Below are 25000 nucleotides of genomic sequence, written 5' to 3'. Positions count from 1 at the left end.
ACTAGGCTACTATATATGTATACATGGTACTAAATACCCTAGTGTACGCTAGGCTATATTCGAGATACATTTTTTCCAACAAATGTTGGGTTTTTTTTCGGAACCTAAACCCATCGTAAGTAGGATAATACCTGTATAAGCATTTTTAGTTTTTTTGTGTGTTTGAACTATCAAAATGGGCAGTTCTAGGAGTGTTTAGAAGTTTTAAAGTATTCACACTGTGTGTGTGTGTGTGTGTGTGTGTGTGTGTGTGTGTGTGTGTGTGTGTGTGTGTGTATATATAGATATAGATATAAATGTAGTGTATATGTATATATATATATATATATATATATATATATATATAAGGCAGTCCCGGTTCTGACGGTCCGACACGGCGCTTCGAGGATTCTGACGCTAAAATATATTCATCATAAATTATTTCCCGGTTTGTACATGTTCGGGTTATGACGTGTCGTCAGCCGATCCGGATAAGAAAATATGGCTCCAAAACGGCAGAATAATCATAATTTGAAAGTTTTTGATGAAAAACTCAATATAAATGCAGTTTACATCGTTTTCAATGCACCTATATTAAAAGTAAGGTTTTCTTATGATTTTTACGATTTTCGGCGATTTTCCGGTTTACGACGATTTGGTTTCATAACGCCAAAGAACGGAAATACGTAAACTTCCTGCCTGTATATAATTGGAGAGAGAGAGAAATTATTCACAATGATGCCAATGAAATAATTCAAATTGAGTTCACATATGTACACAATAAAATTTATAGAAAAATATGTAAACTATACTAATAACATGTAAAAAAATGATAAAGTATATATGTGTGTAAGTACATTCTCAACACGTTTTACATTATTAGTTATATCCATGATCAAAACCTTAAGAATGAAATACAGATACTTACATTTACCAGTGAATTTTGGTGGCTTTCTTGGGGCTGGCTCATCTGTGGATCACCTGGCAAGGTCACATGCCACTCCTAACAATGATCAAGTGTACAAAGGCCAGGGTCACCAGAGGCATTATGGGTAGTAATACACGGTAACCTTCCTTGTGCAGATTCTGCTGTGTTTCTGTTTACCAGATTTTCCTTGGTGAACCCATCCGTGGATAATTGTTCTCTCCTCCAAAACTTCTACTGGCCTCTTCAGCCAACGTGACTGGTCCTTATGATCAGTGTTTTAACATCAGTACTGTTCTTGGATAGCCATTCTTTACATTTACATTTTACATGAAAGAAATCAGCCCCGTAGCTGCACTCATTCTTGGCAAAAATAAAAGCTTTCAAAAGAATTCTGAATAAAAAATGTGTTCCTAATGTCTTGAACCAGGCAAGACTCTCCTTTCCAAAGGGACAAGGCTCTAGCAATTGATCTGCAGAGGGGCATTTGGGAAAACTGCATCTTATTTCCATAGTATCTTTTTGTTTTTTCAACCATGTCAGCTTTTTATTTCGTGGTAAGCAGTGTAACTTCCTTTTTTATCCCGGCATTTTATAACTAGTAAACACTGACTGACACTTCTATTTTTCCACCCATGACCATTTTGGGAGGTCCCCTATCACTACACACAACTCCAGTAAGCAGCTTTTCAAGTCAGAAGATTCACAAAGGCATAGACTGGTATACCCATTATCAGTAGTACCATGTTGTCCTTGGTCTAATAAATCATCCAACAAATTGATGACTATATCTGTCAGCACAGAAAGGTGTGCAGCAGCAGGATCACTGATCTTGAAATTACTCTTGCCATAATAAATTTTAATTCCATGAGTATCCATCCCATCGGTTACCAGAAGGGCATAAAACCAAAATTTTTCTCAGTCTTTATAAATTGGCAAAAACACAGTTGTCCTTACTATAAAATCAAAGCCTCATCCACAACCAAATGTTTAGCTGGACGATATGGAGACTTTGAGCAAGACCTAAGCAAACCCAAATCACCTACGGCTCAATCCTTGATACTGGGTCACTTGAGTTGACTTGTGAAACTGATGAAAAATGAAGGAATTTCAGCATGAAAGGAAATGATTTCAGTTCATTACTTCCTTTGACAATACAGTACAGAACTGTGTTTCCTCCAAAAACCACTTCATGAGACCAATATGAACAAATACTGGGTTTTTATCAACACACATCACCATTAGAAGTGAAATAAAAACATCAATTCCCCTTTTGAAACACTTCTCCACTTCAGCCCAAATACTTTTGTTTTCATTGGCTTATCATGAAAATACTTATCAGCCTTTTCATTCACCCAAAAGCATGAATTTCCATCACTTCTTCATCAAAAAAGCAATCAAAAACACTAACTGGTGAAGGAAAGGCATACTGTACACATTATTTACACCTGCCTGTGGTTCACTGAACAACTGTAGCATGTCAACATGCTTACCAGAGAAAATGTCAGTAATCAACTTCCATCCTCCCTCCTCCACCAGTTTGTTACTTTCAAAACCACTCACTGATAATTTACTGTCTGATGAATCACCATCAGACTCTCCAGGCATATGCAGTTAATCAAATGAATCACTGCTAATATCAGACACTGTATTATTTTTTCTGGAAAAAAACACTTATGATCAAAACAATAGATCAGCTGTATCAAATACAGTGGGATACAGATAAGAGCTACGCACTCCTTTCTTCACAATATCAAGGAAAAACTGGAAAGCAGCACCACTTCCTGACAAACTTGAGATGTCACAACACATAAGACTCTGACTGGTAAGCAGGAAGAACTTATGAAGAGGCCATGAGTGGATATGCTTCAGTGAGGTAGCCCAGACTAGAAAAACACCTCTGCAGCTATCAACCAGATATAATAAACTTAGTGTAAATAGTGTACTATGACATATACTGCGAAGTCCTGGGATATTTTAATGCTCATGATACACACATGATTACATCATGAGTGTGAAGAGGTTATGTAAATACTACAACAATTCATCATTATAAAGAACCTTTGGAAAGGCAGTACGGTTCAGTATATTATTGTCACCACTCCTGGTGTCAAAAATTTGACAAACAATTAAGCCAACTGCCTGCAGTATTTTGAATGCATTCCTGTTGACTGTTAGTTTGATCTTATCGACCTTAAAATATCTGCCATTTCATATTCCATGTATGGGAATGTTGTAGAGGTGATATGATACACCAGCATCTTTGAAATAATTCAAAGAATTTTGCTTGTTAATGCTTACTCAATTAGCATTAATGATACTCATATTTTATGGTTTTTAACTCTTCTTCAGTACATATGGTTTGGTGGATCTGTATTTTAATTTCCTGTTTCCTCTCCATCACTACAATACCTCTTAGAGGCACTTCTATTAACTGATCTTCTATTTCCATTGCCTGATCTTGAGGCTATGACTTTCCCTTTAATGTACACCCGACTGTTTGTGAAACTCCGCTAAGGAACTGAGGAAATAAAAACTTGACACCAGAAGGTAAGAGTCTAGGAACATAAAAATTACTTGAAAACCCTCATTACATTAACTACTTGCAAAAATGAACATTTACTATGACAGACTGTACTATTTTCAAAATCACTCTAACTAGTCTCAATACCTAATTTTGACCATGTATATTCAACAGATTTTTTTAACAGAATATCTTACACTTATTTAGCTTATACAAATGGGTTTGTAAATAAAGGCCAATATACAATATATTCAAATTCAAGTCTATTGTAATGGAAAATGTAATTTTAAAATATTTAAAATCAAAGGAGGTAAACATACGGTGTATAATCCTCATCAATCACCAGGGCCTCATCATCTTTACGTTCATAATCTTCATCCTCATCCTCATCATCAGTATCGTCATCTTCCTCGTCGTGATCTTTTGATGAAACCTCGCATGGGAAGAATTCAAAATCATCAATTTCCTCTTCTTTGATTTCAATATCTACTTGTTCAGCAGTACGCTTCCTTCCTGGTGATGAAGAGCCTTTTATTTCAACTTCTTCATCCTCAGGCAATTCCTCTTTAACTGTACCTATAAGAAAGAGAGATACAGAACTTATAAATTTAATCTCTACTATTCTACATTGAATACAGTGACTTTGGATAAGTAAATCCTTTGGGTCAGCTATAAGGGTCTATATAAATAATCTGGTGCATCAGAAATAGAATGACTTGTTATACATCTGAAATGGGGCACACTATGAAACAAACAGGCAGTGGTAAAATGACAGAAAGAGAACAAATTGTTTCATAATGCTATATATGTCTTTTATTATACACGTATACGTGAAATGTACATTTGCAATACTGTACTTCATAAATGTAATTATAAAACTTAAGAACAAACAAAGAATGTACAAGAAACAATACAGGAAACCACACTTCTCAGTTAAAGAAAATTTTAAAATAAAGTACTTGGTCTTAAATATATGTACAGTATATGTTACCCTGTTCTCATAGTACTATATTTTTTTTACTTTCTATACCTTGTATTGATTTGATTTAATGAAATTTAGACTGTCAAGTCACGCACTGGGGTAGTTTTGGCCATTCAGCACTTAAGACGGTCAAAAGAGGGAGCTGGAGTGGTTGGACAGCAAGCTAAAGAGACCCAGAAAATAAAAGCAGTAGTGTACATGGATCTAAAGATGGAACTGGTGCTGGATAGCAAGAAAGGAAAATAAAATGGAAGTAAAGTAAAGACTAAAAAGTACTATTTCTTCATATATTATTTGCTGAAAATTCTACTTATACAGTAACCCCTCACTCATTTACACTTTTCTCTGTGCAACTGTGATATGCATCAAATTGCACTAGATGACAAACAGGTGTAAATGAATGTGTAGAGCAAAGACAGTTTACTAATAGCCTCATGGAATAGTGCCTTCAAGTACAAACACCAAGATTTCCAGTTTAGTAAGGGTTCAAATTACTTTCCTAGTGTACCCTACTGAAAGATGTACAAGTATGAGAGAAACAATGAATGCTGCACATTACAATAATTTCAACTTTATAGTATATATTGTAATCTTACTGCAAGATTGTTCTTTTTCAGTCATTTTCCTATGATAAATAGTACTCTTTATACACTATAATACATAAGACTGGCTAATGATATAACTCTACACTGTATACCCTGTACTGTACATAAAAACTGGAGCAATAAAAAATGTGAATAATAGGGGAGTCTAGTGAATGTTTGGTGTGATGCCACAAGCACTACTGTTCATCACTTCTGGTAATTTGGTCATTGTGTTTTCATTTTCATGTTATTTACATACACACACCATTCATTATACAGTTCCATATGTTTCATACAATATTAATCCTGTCTTGTGTCTGATGATTGTAGTTATTTGACCATGAGTACAATACAGTTTCAGTAAGCTAGGCTACTGTGATGAAGTTCTTGAAAGATATATTTTGCTTGTTAGTGTCATATTTTTGGTTCTTTTGTGCTTAATATACTTACCATATATAATATATAAAATTTAAACCAAAAGCCAAGCGCTGGGACCTAGGAGGTTATTCAGCTCTGAAATGGAAATTGAGAGCAAAGAAGGTTTTAAAGGTGTAACAGGAGGAAAACCTCGTAGTTGCACTATGAAACAATTGTTAGGAGAGGGTGGAAAGTAAGAAGGAAGACAGAGGATATGAATGGAGGTACTATAAAAGGAATGAAATGGGTTGCAGCTAGGGGCAGAAGGGATGCTGCAAAGAACCTTAAGTAATGCCTAAAGTTCACCACATGAGGTGCACTGATGGCACTATCCCCCTATGGGGGCTTACCAAATAAAGACAACAGGAACAATTCTAATTTCTTTAGATTCTACACAATCTTTTAAGTTGACAGTACATTTTCATAGGCTTGCCAGGGATATGGTAGGATTTTCAGGTAACCTACAGGTAGTATAGCCAAGGTTCAGCCTAAAAAAGTTACTTTTTCTGTAATCTGGATGTATTTGCAACCTCCTCGGATACATTACGGCAAAAGACTGGGGGGTGGGTTACTCTATATTTTTCAATATTCTAATATAGCCACTCAAACATGCTAAATACATTCACATTTAGAGAAGTAATAATAAGAAAAAATTATTTCTTCATAACAAATAGCAATAACAGGGTTAGGATGTAGTTTCTTCCCTTACAGACCAGCCTATATATACATTAACAAAAGCCTATGAACTTGAAGGTTGGCCAATTGAAAAAAAAGAAAAAAATACACATCAAAGGAAAGCAAATGGTCATGGTGAAAAAATAAAAAAAATTCTTAAAAATTTTCTGTACCTGCTACAGGAGATGTTAGGTGAATATTTCCAACTTTGCACGAGGCCTCTTTTCCAAGACTCTCATAAGAATACAGTACACTAATTTTAGTGAGTTATACATGTTCTTACAGATATACTTTATTTTACAAAACTGCAATTACAGCTCACACAATATCGTACCAGATAAGTACTAAAACCAGCAAAACTCCTGAGTATGTTTATGGACAAATATATATGAAATGTACTGGGACTGGGAGATGTAGTACCTTCCTCGAGAACATGAACACCGAGTATAAAAAGAATGAGGCAGTCCTGAACAACAGCATCAGCTCCCAAATAAAACCTACTGATGCAGACAGAAAAGTCAACCTTATGATCTCCTATAAGGATTGGAAGGCTGCCTAGTACCAGGAATAGGAGAAGCAGTTGACCAAATACAGTGACCTAAGAATGGATGCTGCCATTCCTACATTGGTATGATTATGACTCACCTCTCCAAGAGGACTGCCATCCACTTACATGAAGGGGTGGTCTACCAGCACTGCCTGAAGGAACATAGCAGTGCCTCCTAACACCAGCAGACTGTAAGCAGCACAAAAATCCTGGACGGTGACACTGACCACCACTGCCTCTGACATAAAGAGCCCCTCTCCAATTACAATGGAAACCTTTGCTCAACAGGAGAACAGCAAAGCATGCCCCTGGGATAACCCTTCAGCCATCCACTACTTCAGGTAGCATGCCCTTCGATAAGAACTCCCAGGACCTAGCGCCAGCCAGTCAGACCCTTCATCAGTCAGCCAGACTCTCCCAGATGAATCATTCTGCTCCCAGCCAATAAGTGCAGGCTCTCCATCTAAAAAATGGTTTGGGAAGAGGAAAATTTCCTTCTCATACAGTGTTCCAGATTTGGCAAGTGAACCTAACCAATTGCATAAAACACTGCAACAACTAAATAAAAGATACAACTGCACTAAGATCAACATCTTAATGGTGAGCCTATCATAAATGGAACTGACACTATAATCTAAATTTGACTCTACAAAAAATTTTAAATATTTCTGGCAAGTTTTTTACATACCAGATTACTGTCCAATGCTATGCCCAAGGAAACATTTTATATATAAAGTACACAAAATCCTTCTTTACTATTTAAATGTTTTCTAATATTTGTTCACTTAAATTGATGCACATTTACTCTTCCCTTTTCCCATTAGTTCAATAATTTTACACTCTGCCTCATTTGGGTTTTTCTGGCATCATTTTGTACTGAGTTTTACACTTCTTTTCATATACCCATTATATATAAAAAACATATAGTACTTTGTCGATAAGCAGGTAAACCCTTACCTTGTGTTTTACCTACCAAGGTTACTGGCATCAGTTTAAGGTATTTTGAAGATAAAACTTCTATTTATAAATCTTACCGGGAATTACAGGTGTAGAACAATCCTTGCTATTGTCTCTGGCATGAGGGCTGAGAGGACTCTGCCCTTTTTCCTCGGATTCCATGAGTGGGTCATCTTTTTTCCCTCCCTTTTTTGCACTAGTTCTTTTCTGTAATACAACAGCAACACTAAGTCATTATAAAATCCAACAATCTAAACCTTTTATATATTAAACTGTACAACTTGTTTTATAAAATGCCTTAATTCTCTCAATAAAGGGTTGACATAGCAGTATGAACTGAAACTTCTCACTTTGGCATGACCACTGGAAATTGTATTACTAAAGCAAATGAAAACAAAAAAGAAATGGGTAGAGAAGAGTATAAATATTTAGTACAGTAATACAACACTTTCTGAGAAGTAAAATGAAGGTACAGTACTGTATACAAATAACTTCCTCACTCTGCCACTTTGATTCTGGCCATCACTGTGATTCAATGCAATGAGTAATATATTCTTCAGGTCTGCAGTAAGTTCACACATAATCACTGGTGGTCACCTCTCAAAGTACTGACCAGAAACAGAGGCCAATGAAGATGAGTTACTATAAGGCAGGGTTGACCAATTTAAATCATGATGATTTTAATCAGCGATTTAAATCAAGATTTAAATCAAAATGATTTTTAACAAAAGCATTGATTTAAATCGATTTACTTGTCCTAACTAAATTGCTAGAAATTAAAGGAAAAATGTGGAAACAAACACATAATTACCTACTTGATATATTTCTGAGGAATAGGACACTAAAAACTTCCTTTTACAATGCAAAAAAATTCCCACAGTCCATTAAATCCAAGGGTTTACCCTTGCAAAGACCTGTATTTGTTTCTGAGGAGTAGAATAGTAAGCACTTCCTTTTACAAATACAGTATAACAAAAAATCAACACCAAAACTACTACAGTCCTAACATGATATATAATGGAACAGGCCAGAGAGATGCAAGCCTGGCCCAATGGCTACTAGGCTTCTTGACAAGTTCAACATCTTTATGTAACCAAGTGAGAGATGATGCAACATTCCATAAAAACTCCAAAATGTATTTTTAAACTAATATATAGAATATATATATATATATATACAATGTATGTATATATATATATATATACTCTTTATATATATATATATATATATATATATATATATATATTTTTTTGCTGATTCACAAAAAAATAAAAACATCTGATTTAATAAAAAAATCTAATTTAAATTGAAAAATTCTAAATTTTTTTATTTAAAAAAAAAATTTAAAAAATCACCAACCCTGCTATAAGGCACTGTACTTTCTTCAGCTTGATATTGAAAGGATGAATCAAAGGCATTTCTGTGTTTCCAAAAGTGAGTTGTACAAAGAGCAATATAAGAAAATCACAGGGTGATGAAGCTGCCATATAATTTAGACACCCAAAGAAAATGCAGAGGGGTTGGGGTGGAATTACACAATCATCAAATCAGTTAGTATAATGTGAGTTTTTACCTAATGTGTTGGCAACTGATCACTTAATGCATCAATTGCCTAAAAAAAAATTTAAAACAGCCCAGTTAAACATCTACCAGAATGTTAGGGAACATGGAAATTTTTTTTTTTTTTGCAAAAATACTGACAAATTCCTATACAGAAATAATCATACAGTATTGAACTTTTACTGGAAACTTACATTCAAGTTCTTAAAATAATAATCATGCCTTATAGGCCTATATACAGTATCATACTCTTATCTTTCAGCACTAAACATCATCAAACTTCAAAAGTAGTCTCAAGTATTCTCTTACCTTCTTAAGTCTTTTACTATCAAGCAGCTCCATCCTTCGATGCAATTCCTTCTTCACATACATATGGGCAAACAAGAGCCCCGAGTTATGTTCAGACACAACTTTCTTCTCGGAGTCAGCTCTAAGCAGACCTTCCACTATCTTTCGGATAGTATTCTCTGCCTGAGAACATGATCAAAGAGTACACTGTTACAATGGAGGATCATCATTTAACAGTAAATATCTGCATTATTCACTGCAGAATGTAAGTACTTGTATTACAATCAACAAGTATTACTAACGGCCACAACTATACACTATTAGTCCTTACTACAGCTACGTTATGAATAAATTTGTGTATAAGACCAGTACAAAAATTTTGGTTATTAAAGAAAGAAGTTAAGGCCACAGTGAAATTAAGTCATTATATGAAGAAATGAAAGAAAATTATGTAATAATTCCAAGATGTATTTCTGAACACTGAATCTCTGAGACAAGTTACTGTATATTCAATGAAGGAAATGCCACAAAGTAAAGCATTCGAGCCATCAAAGTCATACTTATATAAAATTTAGGCATCTTACAGCAAAAAAAGGTAAATAAAACAAGGAAGCACACATATTCTGATCAACAAAGATGCCCCTTTCTTCATTTGCCTCTTACAAAATGCTGCATTAATTACCATTATAAAATCACTTGCACAGGTAATAACACTACAGTGCAGGAGGCTAATGTTATTGAACATTACAGCATTGGCAATTTTTTGAGATTTGCTGTATATCTGAACCCAAAAATTTAGCTAGGAAAAAAATACACAAACACACAACAGGTAGCCTAATCAAAGTTTCCAGCACAAATATTTTCCATTTTCTACATTCTGCAAAGGGTTAAAGCCTATCCTTTTTCTCCATTTGCTTTTTTATTCAGGCTTAGCCCTGATAAGGGTATCTGATTAACAGGCACTTCAACCTCCATTGTTAAAGCTGTCATGATGGATGCATTGTGGATGTTCAATCTACATCAGAAATGCCATTACATCCCTAAAGAATATAACTTAAAAAATGAATATGAATAAATCTAATTACAATCTCATATTCACAAAAAAAATTTTGATATTACTCACCATGCTGAACCTCTCAGTAGTAACATCATGACTGTTTGACGTTATATACAGCTCTTTCAGTGTATCTAGTCAATCTCCACATCAAATAAGCATACAGAGCACCCAGTAGCTCTGCTTAACCAATTCCTGTCAGAAGAGAGATGCAGGAAACATTTTATATTTCAAAACAGTAATAAATCTACAATGGTACTTATAGAGAAACAATGAAAATACAAATATTTTTGAAAGAGAGTTTAAATATAAAGCTATTATTCTTGGAAAATTCAACACATATACAACAGAATCTCTCTTAACTTTTACATCTTACATCATGAATAAATAAAAAATTTTAAATGTGATTTGCATTCTTCCTAGGTATACAAACTGGAGTGTTTTATGTAGTAGAAATCATCAGCACAAGCTAGAAACTAATATTTGAAACTTGGTAACAATACCAACTGGTGGTTAAAGGGGGGTGGGGGCTGAGTAAGGGGAATGCCCCTCACTCACCTCCTATCACCCAGTGGTTTTTTTCCCTCAACCTCAGGGACAAGTAGGGTGGTTGAGGTGGGAACTGCAAAAAAAGGCTCAGGTTTACACTTAGGAAAAATGACATTTTTATAATAAAATAAGGTTTTATATATACTAACCAAGTAATTACATAGCTATAGTTTCTACTTTAAACGGCAGCTTAAGAACTGAAAATTCGCGGTGGTGCTCTTTTGTTTTGGTGCAGGTATGTGTCCAGCCCACTTTCGGGGAAGAATAGGTACAACGTAGCTGAAGAGCTCAGTTCGTTTATGCTCTATGTCCATGAGCGGGGAGGAGGGACAGGTTCTGTTCATGTAATTACTTGGTAAGTATATATTAAATCTTATTTTATTGTAAAAATGCCATTTTTATATATGAAACATAGCTGTATCCCACATTGATAGGAGGTGGGAAGAATGGACATGTGCTACTCAAAAACATTATAAAGGAATGTACTGTATTTGAAATAGAAAATGCTTGTTGTAACCTTACCTGGGAGAGAGCAAGAGCAGGAAGATAATGACTCTTGGTCGTTGCTCATCTTGACCCGTAGGGACATGACCGGTAGTGTCAGGATTGCCCCTGCTTCAGTGGGAGCTTTGTGGTCATAAAGCGAACTAAAACAAACTGCTCTGCTCTGGCTAAAAATAAGACATCAACTAACACATGACCCTAAACTATTAACTAAAACACCACGTAAAAAAACATATATTACCCATCCATCAAAAACGGAAGATTGGAGTGGCAGTACCCAGGTACTAACCCCGCTTCCCAAAAATCCCCTCTACAAACTTAATCAAGGCTAGAGACAGAGAAATAGAGGATCACCTTACCCTCATTCCCACTGGCACGCCAGCCGCAGAGAACAGACTCCAGCGACTGTAGCCCCTTAACACAGTTTCCAACGTCATGAGATAATAGTTGAGAAGACCAAGCGACACTTCCAATAAGTCAATTGGATTATGGTAACTAGAGACAGATTAGTGCAAAGCCAAACGAAGTGGCTAATGCCTGTACTTCCTGTGTGCTTTACCTTAAAAATGGTAAATTATTCTCCTGAATTCCCATGAGACACTACAATAATGTCTCTCAAAAAGAAAGTATAGCATTCCTGAGAGAGGACGTAGCGGGTTCTGGACAGAACACCAGAGGTTGGTGAAAATCCCCTCTGATATTCTCTAGGTCTCTCGATGCAAAAATCTTAATGCTCTCACTGGGCATAATACTCTTGTTCGACGGTCCTACCAGTTCTGCAAGACTCTGATAGAAAAGAATGAGACCAAGGGTTAGACGGGTACTTGTTTTTGGCTAAGAAGTCCTAAGTTATATGAGCAAATAGTCATTCTTCTTAAAAACCAACTTGTCCAGGGCTTGCAACTTGCTGACTCTCTTTTCACTGCTAAAGCAATCAAGAAAAGTGTCTTTCTAGACAGATCCATAATGGAGGACATCTGCATAGATTCAAAAGGAGGGCCTGACAACCAATGTAGGACTGCTTCTAGGTTCCAAAACACTGGCTGCTGAGACTTCTTTTTCCTGGTGTCAAAAACTTGACCAAATCTGGAATGTCCAGGTCTGAGGAAATGCTCACACCAGCTTGATGCTGGATCTGAATATCAGAGAGATCTTAGGTAAAGTAAAATTCAGCTAGCTGGGCTACAGAACTAGAAGAAGAAATGTTACGCTCTTTACACCATCTCCTAAAAACTGCCCCACTTAGCCTCTGGTAGAGCTTTGAAGAGGTCGCTGGCCTGCATTTTTCATGCGACAGCATTCGCAACTTTCTCAAAAATCCTTTCGCTCTGGTCAAGCTTTCTCCTGACAGTTTAAAGCCTGTCAGAGCGAGAGTGGTCAAACCTTGATTTCTGTTGAAGTGAGGTTGTTTGAGATCTTTCCTCTGTGGGAGGAGCTCCGGAAAGTCCGACAGTTCCAGAAAGTCTGGGGACCACTCCTTTTGAGGCCATAAAGGAACTACTAGGATCATCGATGTGTGATAAGAAGTTTTGAATTTGTTGATTACATCTCTTACTAGACCGAACGGTGGGAAGGCATACATTTCCAGCATCTGTTGCCCAAGCCTGAGGGTCCGGCACTGGAGTGTAATACAGGGGGAGGCCATGGTTCCTGGATGTTGCAAACAAGTCTATCCATGGTGTTCACCATTTCCACAAGTGAGGGCACACCTGTGGATTCAGTGACCATTCTGTGGGTAGAACCTGTTTGCAACGACTCAGTTCATCTGCTAATACGCTTAATTTGCCCTGAACATAGCGGGTGAGAATCTGTGTATTGTTGTTAAAGCCAAAGAAAAAGAGATCCCCTGCTAACTCAAGATAGTGACAGAGAGTGAGTGTCTCCTTGGTTTCGAATATAAGCCAGAGCCGTCATGTTGTTGGAATGAACCGCAATCAATGAGTCTCGAGTTATTGCGGTAAAATGTTGAAGCGCTGGGTGAATGTGCAGTTTCCTCTCTTGAAGGGACCACTTCCCTGACACTTCCAATCGTCCTAGTGTTGCTCCCCAACCTAGGTCCGATGCGTCAGAGAACAATGAGAGGTTCAGGTTCGGATGAGATGGGGACTTCCCTAAGTGGAACCTTCCTTCTACGAGCCACCAATGAAGATCCTCTTTTATTTCCTGTGCGATGGGGAATACGAAGGAATCTGGAAGAATCTTATTGTTCCAACTGGCCTTTGGAAAGAACTGCAAAAGCCTTGCATGTTGTATCCCCAAAGGAACGAACATCTCTATGGAGGAGAGAGTCCCTAGCTGGCTCATCCAGTCATTGGCTGAGCAGGTCTGAAGACACAGAAAATGACAGACTTTTTGGGTGCATGATAGCATTCTCTTCTCTGACAGAAAACCCGAAAAGCCCGAGAGTCTATCTTCATCCCCAAATAGACTATTGTCTGAGAAGGACTAGTTGGGACTTTTCCTGGTTGGATTAAAATGCCCAACTCCTGGCCAACTGTATGGTTTTGAGAAGGTCCTCCGTAATTTCTTCTGGGGATGATGATCAGAGGAACCAGTCATCCTGATAACAAGAACGCTGATCCCAGGGAAGAAGGGCATGTATAAATATGTTGGGAAGCAGAACAGAAAAAAAAATTCAATAATGAGGCATGCTTGTAATGCTGTTATGGTTCAGGTTCCTCCTCTGTTGAAGATACAGCAGAAAGCCCTAAATCTTGCTGCTGTTCTTCTGGTTTTGAAGATGAGGGTTTCTTCAACAGTTCCAGGATGTTGTCCAAATGCTGGTGAATGGGAAGCAAAGAAGAGTCTTGGGGTGCTGAGGCACTTGCAGACTTCGTGTAATCAGCGCCAGATGAAGAGGATACGGTCTTGGGGATCTGTGACACAGAAGGCGCCGAAACAGGTTGACCTGCAGCTGTAGGGATCTCTGAATCTGAAGCCTCAGACTCGTATTCCAATGATGGAGAGCTGGGAGCCAACGGGATGTCTGGAGCTACAGCGCGAACTGAATCTGCAGCAGGCTTATGAGCCACTGGGAGCTTGGATCCAATAGGAGTGGGAGATCCCAAAACACGCTTATGAGCCACTTGGCGCTTGGGAGCCACTGGGAGCTCGGTGTCCAAAGGGAGCTCTCTGTCGTCCCAATAGCTGCAAGAGGGTTTGATCCCTTATGGCACTCGCGCAGGTACCACTGATCGACGCCCACAACGTGCCTCTTCAAAGGCCCCAGAAGACTTGAAAATGTCGACCGTGTCCTTGTTCATTGAATCCGAACCTCCTCTGGAAGATAAGGTGTGATCCAATTGACAACTTTCCAGAGTTTGGTTGCTGGGAAACCTGGGGAACCTGGGAAATAGCAACAGGTTCGGCTGAGGAAGCCACCACTGCAGGCAAAACCCCATCGACACTCCCTTGGACTTATGGTTTGCCTCCTCCAAGATGCAGGAGTCTGACAGGACCCCAGTTTAGGGAGATCCATAAGATGCCTTTCTAATGGCTGTCTGTTGATAGCTGGGACCAGCAACAGGCTCAATCATGAAGCAACTACTAGGGCAAACCCCACCACCTCCCTTGACTTACTGTCACCTGCCTCCCTCCCAGTGCAGGGAGTTTGGCAGCCACTCATCTAGAGCATCAGGACAAGTAGCCACTCCCTTTCCACAACACTAACACTAGCACTTGCATTATAATCCTTATTTCCTTTGCCCAAAAGAACCCTTACAGAAGTTCCTATCTGAGTGACAGTACTTACTAAAGCATCGAATTTCTTATCCATCTGAACTTTGAGACTGGCGATGGCACTAGGTTCAGAGGGAAGGGAGCCAGTTAATGGATTTGTAGGAAGAGCAAGAGAAGTAGGAATCAGGGAACAAGAAGTCAAAGGTGTTGAAAAAGCCAGTTTTGGGGTAGAGGACACTTTTCTAAGCCTAGCTTTCTCTAAATGATTGGTCAACACTTTCCATTTACTTACGTCCCAATCTTTACATTCCTTGCAAGTCAAGTAGAGGGAAAATACTTGTCCACCGCAGTGAAAACAAACAGAATGTTTGTCGTATTTAAATGAAGTCAACCTAGTATTGGCGTTTGCTGCACACTGGTTACCGTCACACTCGTGTCTGACATAATGATCCAAACCGTCTAAAAACTGAAAAAGCCAAGCTAAACTTAACTAGTATGAAAATATAGCTCGAAGGCTACCAAATGAAAGCAAATACTTCACCAGATCCCCTGACAGAAAACCAAACCATCCGCAAGTTACCCTGAATTAACAAAACAAAGCTGCTGGAACAAATCAATATTCGGTCATCACAACAGAAATGAACTGACTCTCTTTGAGCTACGCTTGTACCTATTCTTCCTCAAAAGTGGCTGGGCACTTACCTTCACCAAAAACAAAAGAGTGCTATCAGAAATTTTTTCACCCTTAAGCTGCCGCTTAAAGTAGAAACTATAGCTATGTAATTATTTGGTAAGTTTCATATATAAAAACACAAATTAAGTTGAAAACTTGACATTTGTCCCAATGGAAATACAAACCACTGTCATTTATATAAGAGATTCACCCCTTGAGTGGGATGTCATCTCTGTTGACTGACCTGAGGATGAGCAACCCACTTGAAAATACCATGGTCCTGATTACAACTGCCAACATGGAATGCAGTGACTCCTGTAACCTCCTACTCATTATGACAGAGCATAGGATCCCACGCCTAAGTGACGGTAGGGAGCCTTACTCACGTAAGGTATGTCAGGGAAACATGTAACTCCTAATCAGGGTCTGCATGTCGGAAGGTAGCCATTCTGGCATACAGATAAATTTATTTAATTTTAATTTTAAATGAGAGTGTTTGTTTCCAGCAAGATTCTGGAAGGGAGGAGTCCAGTGGAAATGTAAAGAAGAAGATTCTGAGGATTATGAAGTTACAGTGGATTCTGGGAATAATATCATAATAGCTCTACCCTGTCCTACTTCCCTTGTTAAAAGGGAAAAGTTGAGATATGTGTCTTAGGACAGAACTCCAAGTTTCTTATTTTTTAACTTACAGCGAGATTGTTGAATGCCAAGCGCAACTTTTAAAAAAATCACAATCTGCTGCCATTGCAAACAGTTGATGGATAACTGCCAGACATTCAATCGAGAAAAAAAACTCGATTTAGCCTATTCAATAAATTACACAGGTTAATAGGGATCAGTGGGTTTTGTTTATGGACCTTTGTTTACCATCAAATTCTCAAGTTGACTGTAGTTAATGCATAGCAATAAAAGCATAAACAAAAATTACCACAAACTAGAACCTACTGGTCTCACCGTTAAGGCAACCAAAGGGAAGCATAGGGTACTCAACGGGAATATACTCAGTAGCAAGCCACAGCCCTGAGTACAGTAAGCTTTTGAACCCTGTAAAAATGTAAAACTTGTTCATGCCAAAAAAAATGCTGTTACCCAATGCATTTATGTAAATGATTGAAAAAAGGTGGTAAAGTTTTACTTTAAACTTGAAAATATCATTTTCCTATGCTTTAATGTGTGCTTCAAAAGTTTCTGATATTAGTTTCAGTCACTAAACTTTTCTATAATACCAGCACCATTCCCATGAGAGAAAAGTTCAGTGCTAGCCCTGATGGAATGAATGGTTAAGGAGACATATGATCATGGCATAAAAACTCCAATATATACCAAATAATAGTTGAGTAAAATAAGGTAAAACTGATGACTACCACTGCGACCTGGTTCCCACCATAGCAGAGTTCACCTAGCTTTGCAGCTAAGCCCTGCCCACTGCACACCAGTGATTGGCTAGCTCTCGAAGGGGGAATGACGTCACACTAGTTAACAGTCCAAATGATTACCAGTACGGATTTGACTCCGTTCAGTCATGTTGAGTTTCGTGCGCGAATCATGACACCACAGATTTGACTTCCCGGAGTTGTGAAGTATGCAACTGATATCTCCGATAAAAGATATACTGTATTAAGTTATACTATATACCATTATGAGGATTTTGGATCATTCTGTCGGCATCTTTTTTGTCATGTACAGCCTACACACAAGCATCTTGGCTTTTTTCTTTTTAAATTGGTAAGGTCTAAATAAACAATCCCACATAGACCACATTAATTGAAAATGAAGTACAGACTTATGTAGTCAAAACAATGTTAATAGGCCTATCATTGAGAGATTAGGCCTACACGTCAATTTCTTATATTCTGAGGCAATGACAGGGCATAGGCCTACACATCAAACTCTTACATTTTGAGACAAAATCTGTTGGAAATAGAGTAGCTTTTGATTAATACTGTATAGCAGTTCAAACTCCACAATATATAACATATAAAGGGAATGCATTCGATACAAGTGCACATACACATACATGCATGGATGGCCATAATAATTGTAATGCCACTTATACACAGAGAATAAAAGTAAAACTTGTGGGCATGTAGCCAATGGGACACACAGATCAATCATAGGACTGTCTCAGCCTTACACACAGCTATCAAACTGCTCTCAGTTAACTATATTAAAAATATATTCACAAAAGGGATAACAAATTATATTACTGTGATTAGTAAACATACGGCTGCTGTACCATTTCTATGAAAATGAAGGCTATGGTAGGCAGGCATGAAGTAAAAATACTCTTCTTAATGAAATGAAAATAAATAAATGATAGCTGAAAAAGCTATGTATGAGAGGATTCAAACCAGTTCAAGTAGTAGCCCATGATTCATTTGCTTTGGGGCATTCTTGTAGATTACCCTGTAAGACAAAAAGGAAGAGTACATAAGAGTTTCTCTTTCTTCTCCTGTTGTTTGGAGAATATTCTAGCATAAACTATTTTCATAATTCTTGATTACTTTTAATTAAAACAAATTACTAAATTTCAATTAAGAGTAGGCAGATAATTTTTTACACCAGTAATTTATGAACAGGTCTATGTTTATTCTGTAATGTTAGGATACCATATGAAAATGTTTTGAAGACACTACAAGCACCATAACAGCAGCAATGAAAACCAGAATAACCATAACAAGAACTGCAATAAAATGGCTGAATACAAGAGACCTATAACCCAAACGTCATAAAGACATAGGACATTATAGGTCTATGTCATATTTTATGGTTCTTCTATTTTGAAAGGAGATAATGTCCTTAAGATAATTCTCAGCAAATTATATCAAGTATGACTAATATAGCCTATCATACTGTAACTTTAAGTAAAACATAAGCATATTCTGGTTTTGTAGAGTGCAGTCACTGCTTGTCATCCCTCCGAGTGTGCAGCCTAAACGACTGCAATGAAATCGATTTTTAAAATGTAGTAAAATTTTCTGAAATCAATATGAAACACCAGTCTGCATAGCTCTGAGAAAATCTTTAGTGTTAAATTTAGAATGGTGAACATGACTGACAACATCAGACGGTAATTATCATTGCCCAGTGATTCAAGCGCACCGATTCGAACGCAGATATTCCCTGTATCACCTACGTATTCAGGTGAACCTCATTTATGAAACAACATTGCAGCATTGCGGAACACTCTTCACCTCATTCATATTTTCCTGTTTTTTTTTACCACTTTTAGGGAGATGTGTATTATGATTTTATTGCAGATGATAAAATAACATATCCTTTTGATAATCAACAGAATGTATTTTAGTTCGGTAAAACCACTGAAAAATAAATGAAGATGAAAAGAACCAGAGATTAACCCACTTTTCGAAACCATTGCCAACCAGTCAGCTTCGAGGAATGGTCGGGACATAATCAGTGCGCGGGGCTTTGCTGCGAAGCACAGCGGACTTCGCTGTAGTTGGCGACCATTATATTTACTGCCTCTTCCTTATGCTGCTTTTGTTTATGTGTATGTCTTTAGTTTGTAGTAATGATATTTGCAGTCGTTTGTTTATGTTTTTTCGTTGATCCCCAAGGGGCTGGCACTAAACATGGCAACCATTTTACACATATAATGGTAGTTACTGAACCATAGGGGTGCGGTACTAGTCTTCAGTTTTACCTAAAATACAGTAATACTAAACAAGATCAGGCTAGCAGCTACAATCATTAATCTGCAGTGTCACAACTTAGCCTAGGGTAAGCTATATCCTTGGCATAAGTCTGGCTTATTGCAAACAGTTTAACCTAGACTGACCACCTGATGATTAACATACAAGAATCAGTGACTTATGTAATACTTAACTTAACCTTACAACATAGAATAATAGCCTGCCGTAGTTTAAGCTACTGTTGCATCAAGGATAGGATTAGCCTGAGCTACTGTTAACAGCCTAACAAACCACTAAATGGTAAGTTAATCATTAAATTGGATGAAATTAAAGAATATTCACCAAATACCCAATCTTGACATGAACTACCCTCAGTTAGGGGCTATGCCAGTGTTAAGAAGACACTCACCTTGATTCAGCCTGTAGCTTAAGCCACCTTTATTAAATATATTATAATCCACGAGCAAGAACACGAAAACTGTATGCATAAGCTGCCGAACACCATAAATGTCAGTTTGCCGCCGAAAATATCGTGGTATGCAAATAAGAGGTTCGACACTTGTCAACAACACCGAATTCAATGTTCACCTTTGTGGGCTTAACCACACCCACGGTCACTCAACGCACTCAAATCAAAACAACTCAAAACGCTCGTCTGGATGCATAATCAAATGTTTTTAAATTAGGTTATAACAATACTACAATCCGTGCATTACACATGCACTGACAGATGCAAAACTGATGCATGACAGTGAAGAAATAAGCGAAAGAGACATTCGCCTACTCTACTTTTGGCATTATGCTTGATAAGCAATAATCGTCGCAGTCTAAAATAAATTGTTTTCCTCTTCTGCAACTTGTGGATATCTGGTCTCACTCGGAAATTAGGAACATATTATTTCACATACATCACATGTTAAACGGAAGCACAGTTCGCGTTTCATCATGCATTATTTCACATGTGCAATAAACTTGCAGTGTCGAATAACATGGCAATTAGCGCACAACGACGCACGTTTTCTTTGATGGTGACGTCAAGCAAGCTGTTGAATCATGTGCTCAACACATCTAGAATTACGACAGTTCCAACTCCAGTATTATGGATAATTTTTATTAACGATACTAAAGTCAGAGCGTTATACCACAAACACAATCACACAACCATTAATGACAATATCCATCCTTTTCAGATGTTGCAGTTATTCTCTCAACTGCAAGTTTCAACCTATTTGCCATTTTCTCCACAATAAAATAATGATCGAGATAATTACAAATTCAGGTTCTGATTTTGTGAAAATTGTCTTCATATCGCAGACTTCTGACCCTTAATGTAAGTTGGAAGTGACAAATACCAGCTGAACCCGTATTACGTGCACATTCTTACGGAACATACCGCAAGGGTCATCAGTATTCAAAAGCATGCAAGATTTCACAAAAGCGCATGTCCTTGTATAATAATAACGTAGGACTAACAAAACTAAATGTTACAAAGATGATTTCGTTTTCGTCAGAATTCACTTGGAGTTGAACGTCACTAACTGTTGAAGATAAAATGCGTGAGAACACAATTTAGACACGATGACCTTGCAAAGTATGAGTTTGCAATTTGTTGGCTGACGCGCCATATTTAGTCAGAAATCAAACTAAAAGCATATTATTTTTGTCTGGGCTGCGCCTAAAAGGAGGAGGGTCTGGTTATTTTAACTTCTGAAACATCAGGAACATGCCCTGCCTGCCAGTCTTTCAAAATAGGCCGTTGGACGGCTTAGCAATGGACTGGCCCAGTGATGTACAAAGTTTGAAAAATTTGGTGGTACGTTCTATTTTGATAGGCTTGGCAATGGATTATCATAGATTTAAGAGGTTTGAAAACTCAGTGGTATGTTTATTTACATAGCTTGGCAGGGGCCTATAGCAGATTTAAAATTTTGGAAAATACTACATTTTGATAGGACTGGCAGGGGATTATTGGAGATGGCAGAAGTTTAAAAGCCTGGAAATCTGAACAGCTTGTCCTATTCCGATAGGCTTGACAAGAAATTATTGCCGGGATTTTAAAATAAAAACAACTGAAAACTCAATAGTTTTATATATTCTGTTAGGCATAGCAGGGAATAACCACAATGATTTAAAAGAATGGGAAACTCAATAGTTTATTCTATTTTCCCAGGCCTGGAAGGGGATCACTGCAGTTTTAACAGTTTGGAAAACTTTGTAGTACGTTCTATTTTGATAGGCATGACTTGTGGTTACGGAAGATTTACAAGCTCGGGAACTGTCACAGCGATTAAATAAAATAATACCCTCTCTCTCTCTCTGCGTTTGCGCGCGCGCGCGCGTGTGGGTGTTAGCCTTCCCTGGTGTTTGTCACAAGCGCTGGGAGACTTACTCGTAATGAAAGCAAATGTTTAAATAATATACGGAAATAAATAATTTTCGACAACGTATGACAGATGTTGGAAAGGGCACTGATGATATTTTATCAATGAAACTTATACCAGCAAGGGCTCTTGCTTCTTAAATAATTGTCGTTAGAGTCATCACTAGATAAAGTAGATCGTTTTGCACTTGCCTCCTATTACGCTGTGTCATTTTATTTTAAACGTAAACATGGCGACACATCAAAATAAATGTAGAATTTAGAAATAGGACACGTTTTCATATTGTTTCTTCTTCCCAAAAAATATTTTGTCGTACTAACTAAAATCCGTACCAAACCACAAGAGCCTAGTGGAAGCGCAATGGGTCACATAAGGCAAGAAAGTCAACAAAGGGGTAAAAATAGGTCTGAATTCACAATAACAGATAGAATAAACAAACTCCAAAACACCGTTTAAAACTGTCACGTAAATAAAGGCGGTCCGGAATCACTGGCTCTTTTTTTTTCTACGTGGACAGAAGTGGCCCTCCACAAAAGTGAAACAGGATGGAAAAGAAATCAGAACCGAGAGAGAGAGAGAGAGAGAGAGAGAGAGAGAGAGAGAGAGAGAGAGAGAGAGAGAGAGAGAGAGAGAGCTCCAGTTCCTGCTCTTGTGGACAAGAAGTGCAGTTGAGGGGAAGGTCCAAAAAGGTTGGCGCTTCCGGGACGTATGTAAAGTGACCCTCTGCACGATAGCAAAGTTCCCTCTTCTGGTTGTTGCTCTTTTGAATTTGACTGGGTCCCCTTCCCTCTTCCTCCCCCTCCTCCTCATCTTTCCCTTACCTCTCCTCCTCCCCCTCATCTTTCCCTTACCTCCTCCTCCTCTTCCTCTTTATCTTCCTACTTGTATTCGTCTGCTTCCTCCTTTTTCTTTGTACTCCGAATGCCTCCCTTATCGAGATCTCCATCGGAGGCCAGAGATTTATGCGTCTCGATATTCCATGCTGCCTCTCTCTTCCTCTTCTCTTGGTTTTCTTTCTTCGTCCCTGTATTTATCTTTATTCCTTTAGTGTTCCTACCTTCCAACCTAACTTTGATTTTCATTATGCCTTCGTGTATGCATTTTAGACAACTGTTCTCTCATGTCTGTCATGATAACAAGATTATAGTTGTGATAGGGGTCTAGGCAATTTCGATTTGGTGCAGACCTCGCAGGATTTCTCATGTAGGCGACACTGCAGCCAAGGGGGCCCATGGTATTGACCTATTCAACTACTTATTCCGAGGTTCTTTCCATTTACATGACAGATATTAGTGCCTGTACCGGTGTTTACACGCTATTTTTTATTTATTACAGAACCCCGCAAAAGAACGCATAGGCCTATTATTATTTTTCCATACAGTCCACACACACACACACCACGCACACATCATGCTGTCAGTCATACTAGCAAGAAAAACTTTAGAAAATGACAAACTCAAGAAAACATCACGATGACTAGTGTCTTTATACGCTAAGAAAAAGTAATCATTTTTATTTTCCGTGTTATTGTTACGTGCAAACTACGTCTGTGGTCATTACTGTCGTAAAGACACCACAAGATATTCCATAATATTTGAATGTTGCTGAATTAGAGAAAAAGGAAATGTAGTGTGTATCCATATAAGTATTTTTCTGTGCGTAACAACGGTAACAACCTAAGTATATAACGTCTATTGAGTAAAGATTTACCGTCTGGGTCCTTTCTTATATTACCTAGGACCCACTCTGACTGGGTCCTGAAATTACCGTCTTTTTAAAAGCATGGGCATACTCGTCATCAATAATCGCGGGTATAGGTTAAATTTACACGTTTTTTTGTCGTTGTAAAAAGTCATTGTAATAACCTATTTAATGCATCATTAATTACTGCGCTTTTGTACAGGCCTCAGTGTGAAGGTCTCTCGTTTGGAAATGGGATAAAAACGAGCATTCGAGTCCTTTGACACAATGAAGTTGCATGCACACCATAAGAGCATTGCCTGATGGAGCCATTCACTCATTCATTTGTGATTTTTTTTTTTACTGAATCAACATCATTTTTTGAGATTTAGACATTCTGATGGTGAGTTTTATATATTCTGACGTGGATTATAGCGGCAGTTTAGCCAATATAGTCTTGTTAAAGGCTTGTAAGATAAATTTGTGAGATCTGCCTTTGGTCAGAAAATCTATGGTGCGTGAAGCAAGAAATTATTATAGTTTTTCTTTAATAACTTCTTTAAACTTAGAATTCTCTCTTTCTCTCTCTCTCCATCCAGGTAAATTCTAAGTTCAACGATTCACTGAATGCTTAAATCTTTATTCAAACCAGGAATTATATCTGCGTGTTTGTGTGTGTGCAAAACTTATGTTCAGAGATTCGTTGAATTCTTAAAAATCTTTACTTAAATCCACACTTAACTTCTCTCTCTCTCTCTCTTTCTCCTAAGCTTTATGTATCGGAGGTTTTTTATCAACCCCTGTCTCCGCCCATTAAATCATAATTACCTTTGATTTTTTTTTTTTTTTTTTGTCCAACATTTAACGTCCTTGCCTTTCGACTTATAATAAAAGGTAGCTATTCAATCGACTACTCTCGCCATGCAACTTCCTCCCGTCGATTACTATCGCCTTGTGGGTCACCGCTCTCTCCAGAATTAATTTCGGGAACGCGCGCGGACTAAATGAGCCGAATTAATGAGGCGACTTGCAAATCAAACGAGAGAATCTTCCCATTTCTATTCATTCGCTCACTCAGCCTTTTGGATGCCCGGGTCTCTCTGTGACCCAGTGCCGCTAGCATCAGCATCCTAAAATTTACTGCAAAGTTTTAGAGCGTTGATTGTTTCATGGGGTTGTTTTTGATGTTTTTTTTTTTTAAATATGATTAAAATGTAAATGAAGAGATGGCACATTACCTACACTGTTCATCACCTACAGATCCTACTGTATTCTGTCTTACTTTAAAAAAAAATATAAATGTATATATGTATATATATGTGTATGTATATATATTAACTTTAATTACATACACAATTGTCTTGTGCAATAATAAAATTACTAACAG

The 25000-nt window shown here is 37.7% G+C and overlaps 1 protein-coding gene across 2 annotated transcripts in view; it reads right to left on the bottom strand.

Moving 5' to 3' along the window:
* The window catches only part of LOC136836261 (uncharacterized), a 61676-nt gene that overhangs the window by 15201 nt on the left and 21475 nt on the right, over positions 1-25000 (bottom strand). The window contains exons 1-5 of one of the 2 annotated variants that reach the window (XM_067100269.1): positions 19962-21245; positions 10562-10687; positions 9460-9621; positions 7668-7797; positions 3749-4004 (exon numbers count right to left, since the gene is read on the bottom strand). In XM_067100269.1, the coding sequence (XP_066956370.1) occupies positions 3749-4004; positions 7668-7797; positions 9460-9621; positions 10562-10564 (551 nt within the window). In that variant the 5' untranslated portion in view covers positions 10565-10687; positions 19962-21245. Of the gene's footprint in view, positions 1-3748; positions 4005-7667; positions 7798-9459; positions 9622-10561; positions 10688-19961; positions 21246-25000 lie in introns of those variants that run through there. The other variant, XM_067100271.1, reaches the window with a different exon arrangement.

The sequence above is a fragment of the Macrobrachium rosenbergii genome, chromosome 56 (assembly GCF_040412425.1).
Source record: "Macrobrachium rosenbergii isolate ZJJX-2024 chromosome 56, ASM4041242v1, whole genome shotgun sequence".
In the NCBI taxonomy this organism is placed as follows: domain Eukaryota; kingdom Metazoa; phylum Arthropoda; class Malacostraca; order Decapoda; family Palaemonidae; genus Macrobrachium; species Macrobrachium rosenbergii.
The sequence above is the reverse complement of the archived record's forward strand: the minus strand, read 5'-3'. Positions and strand labels throughout refer to the sequence as shown.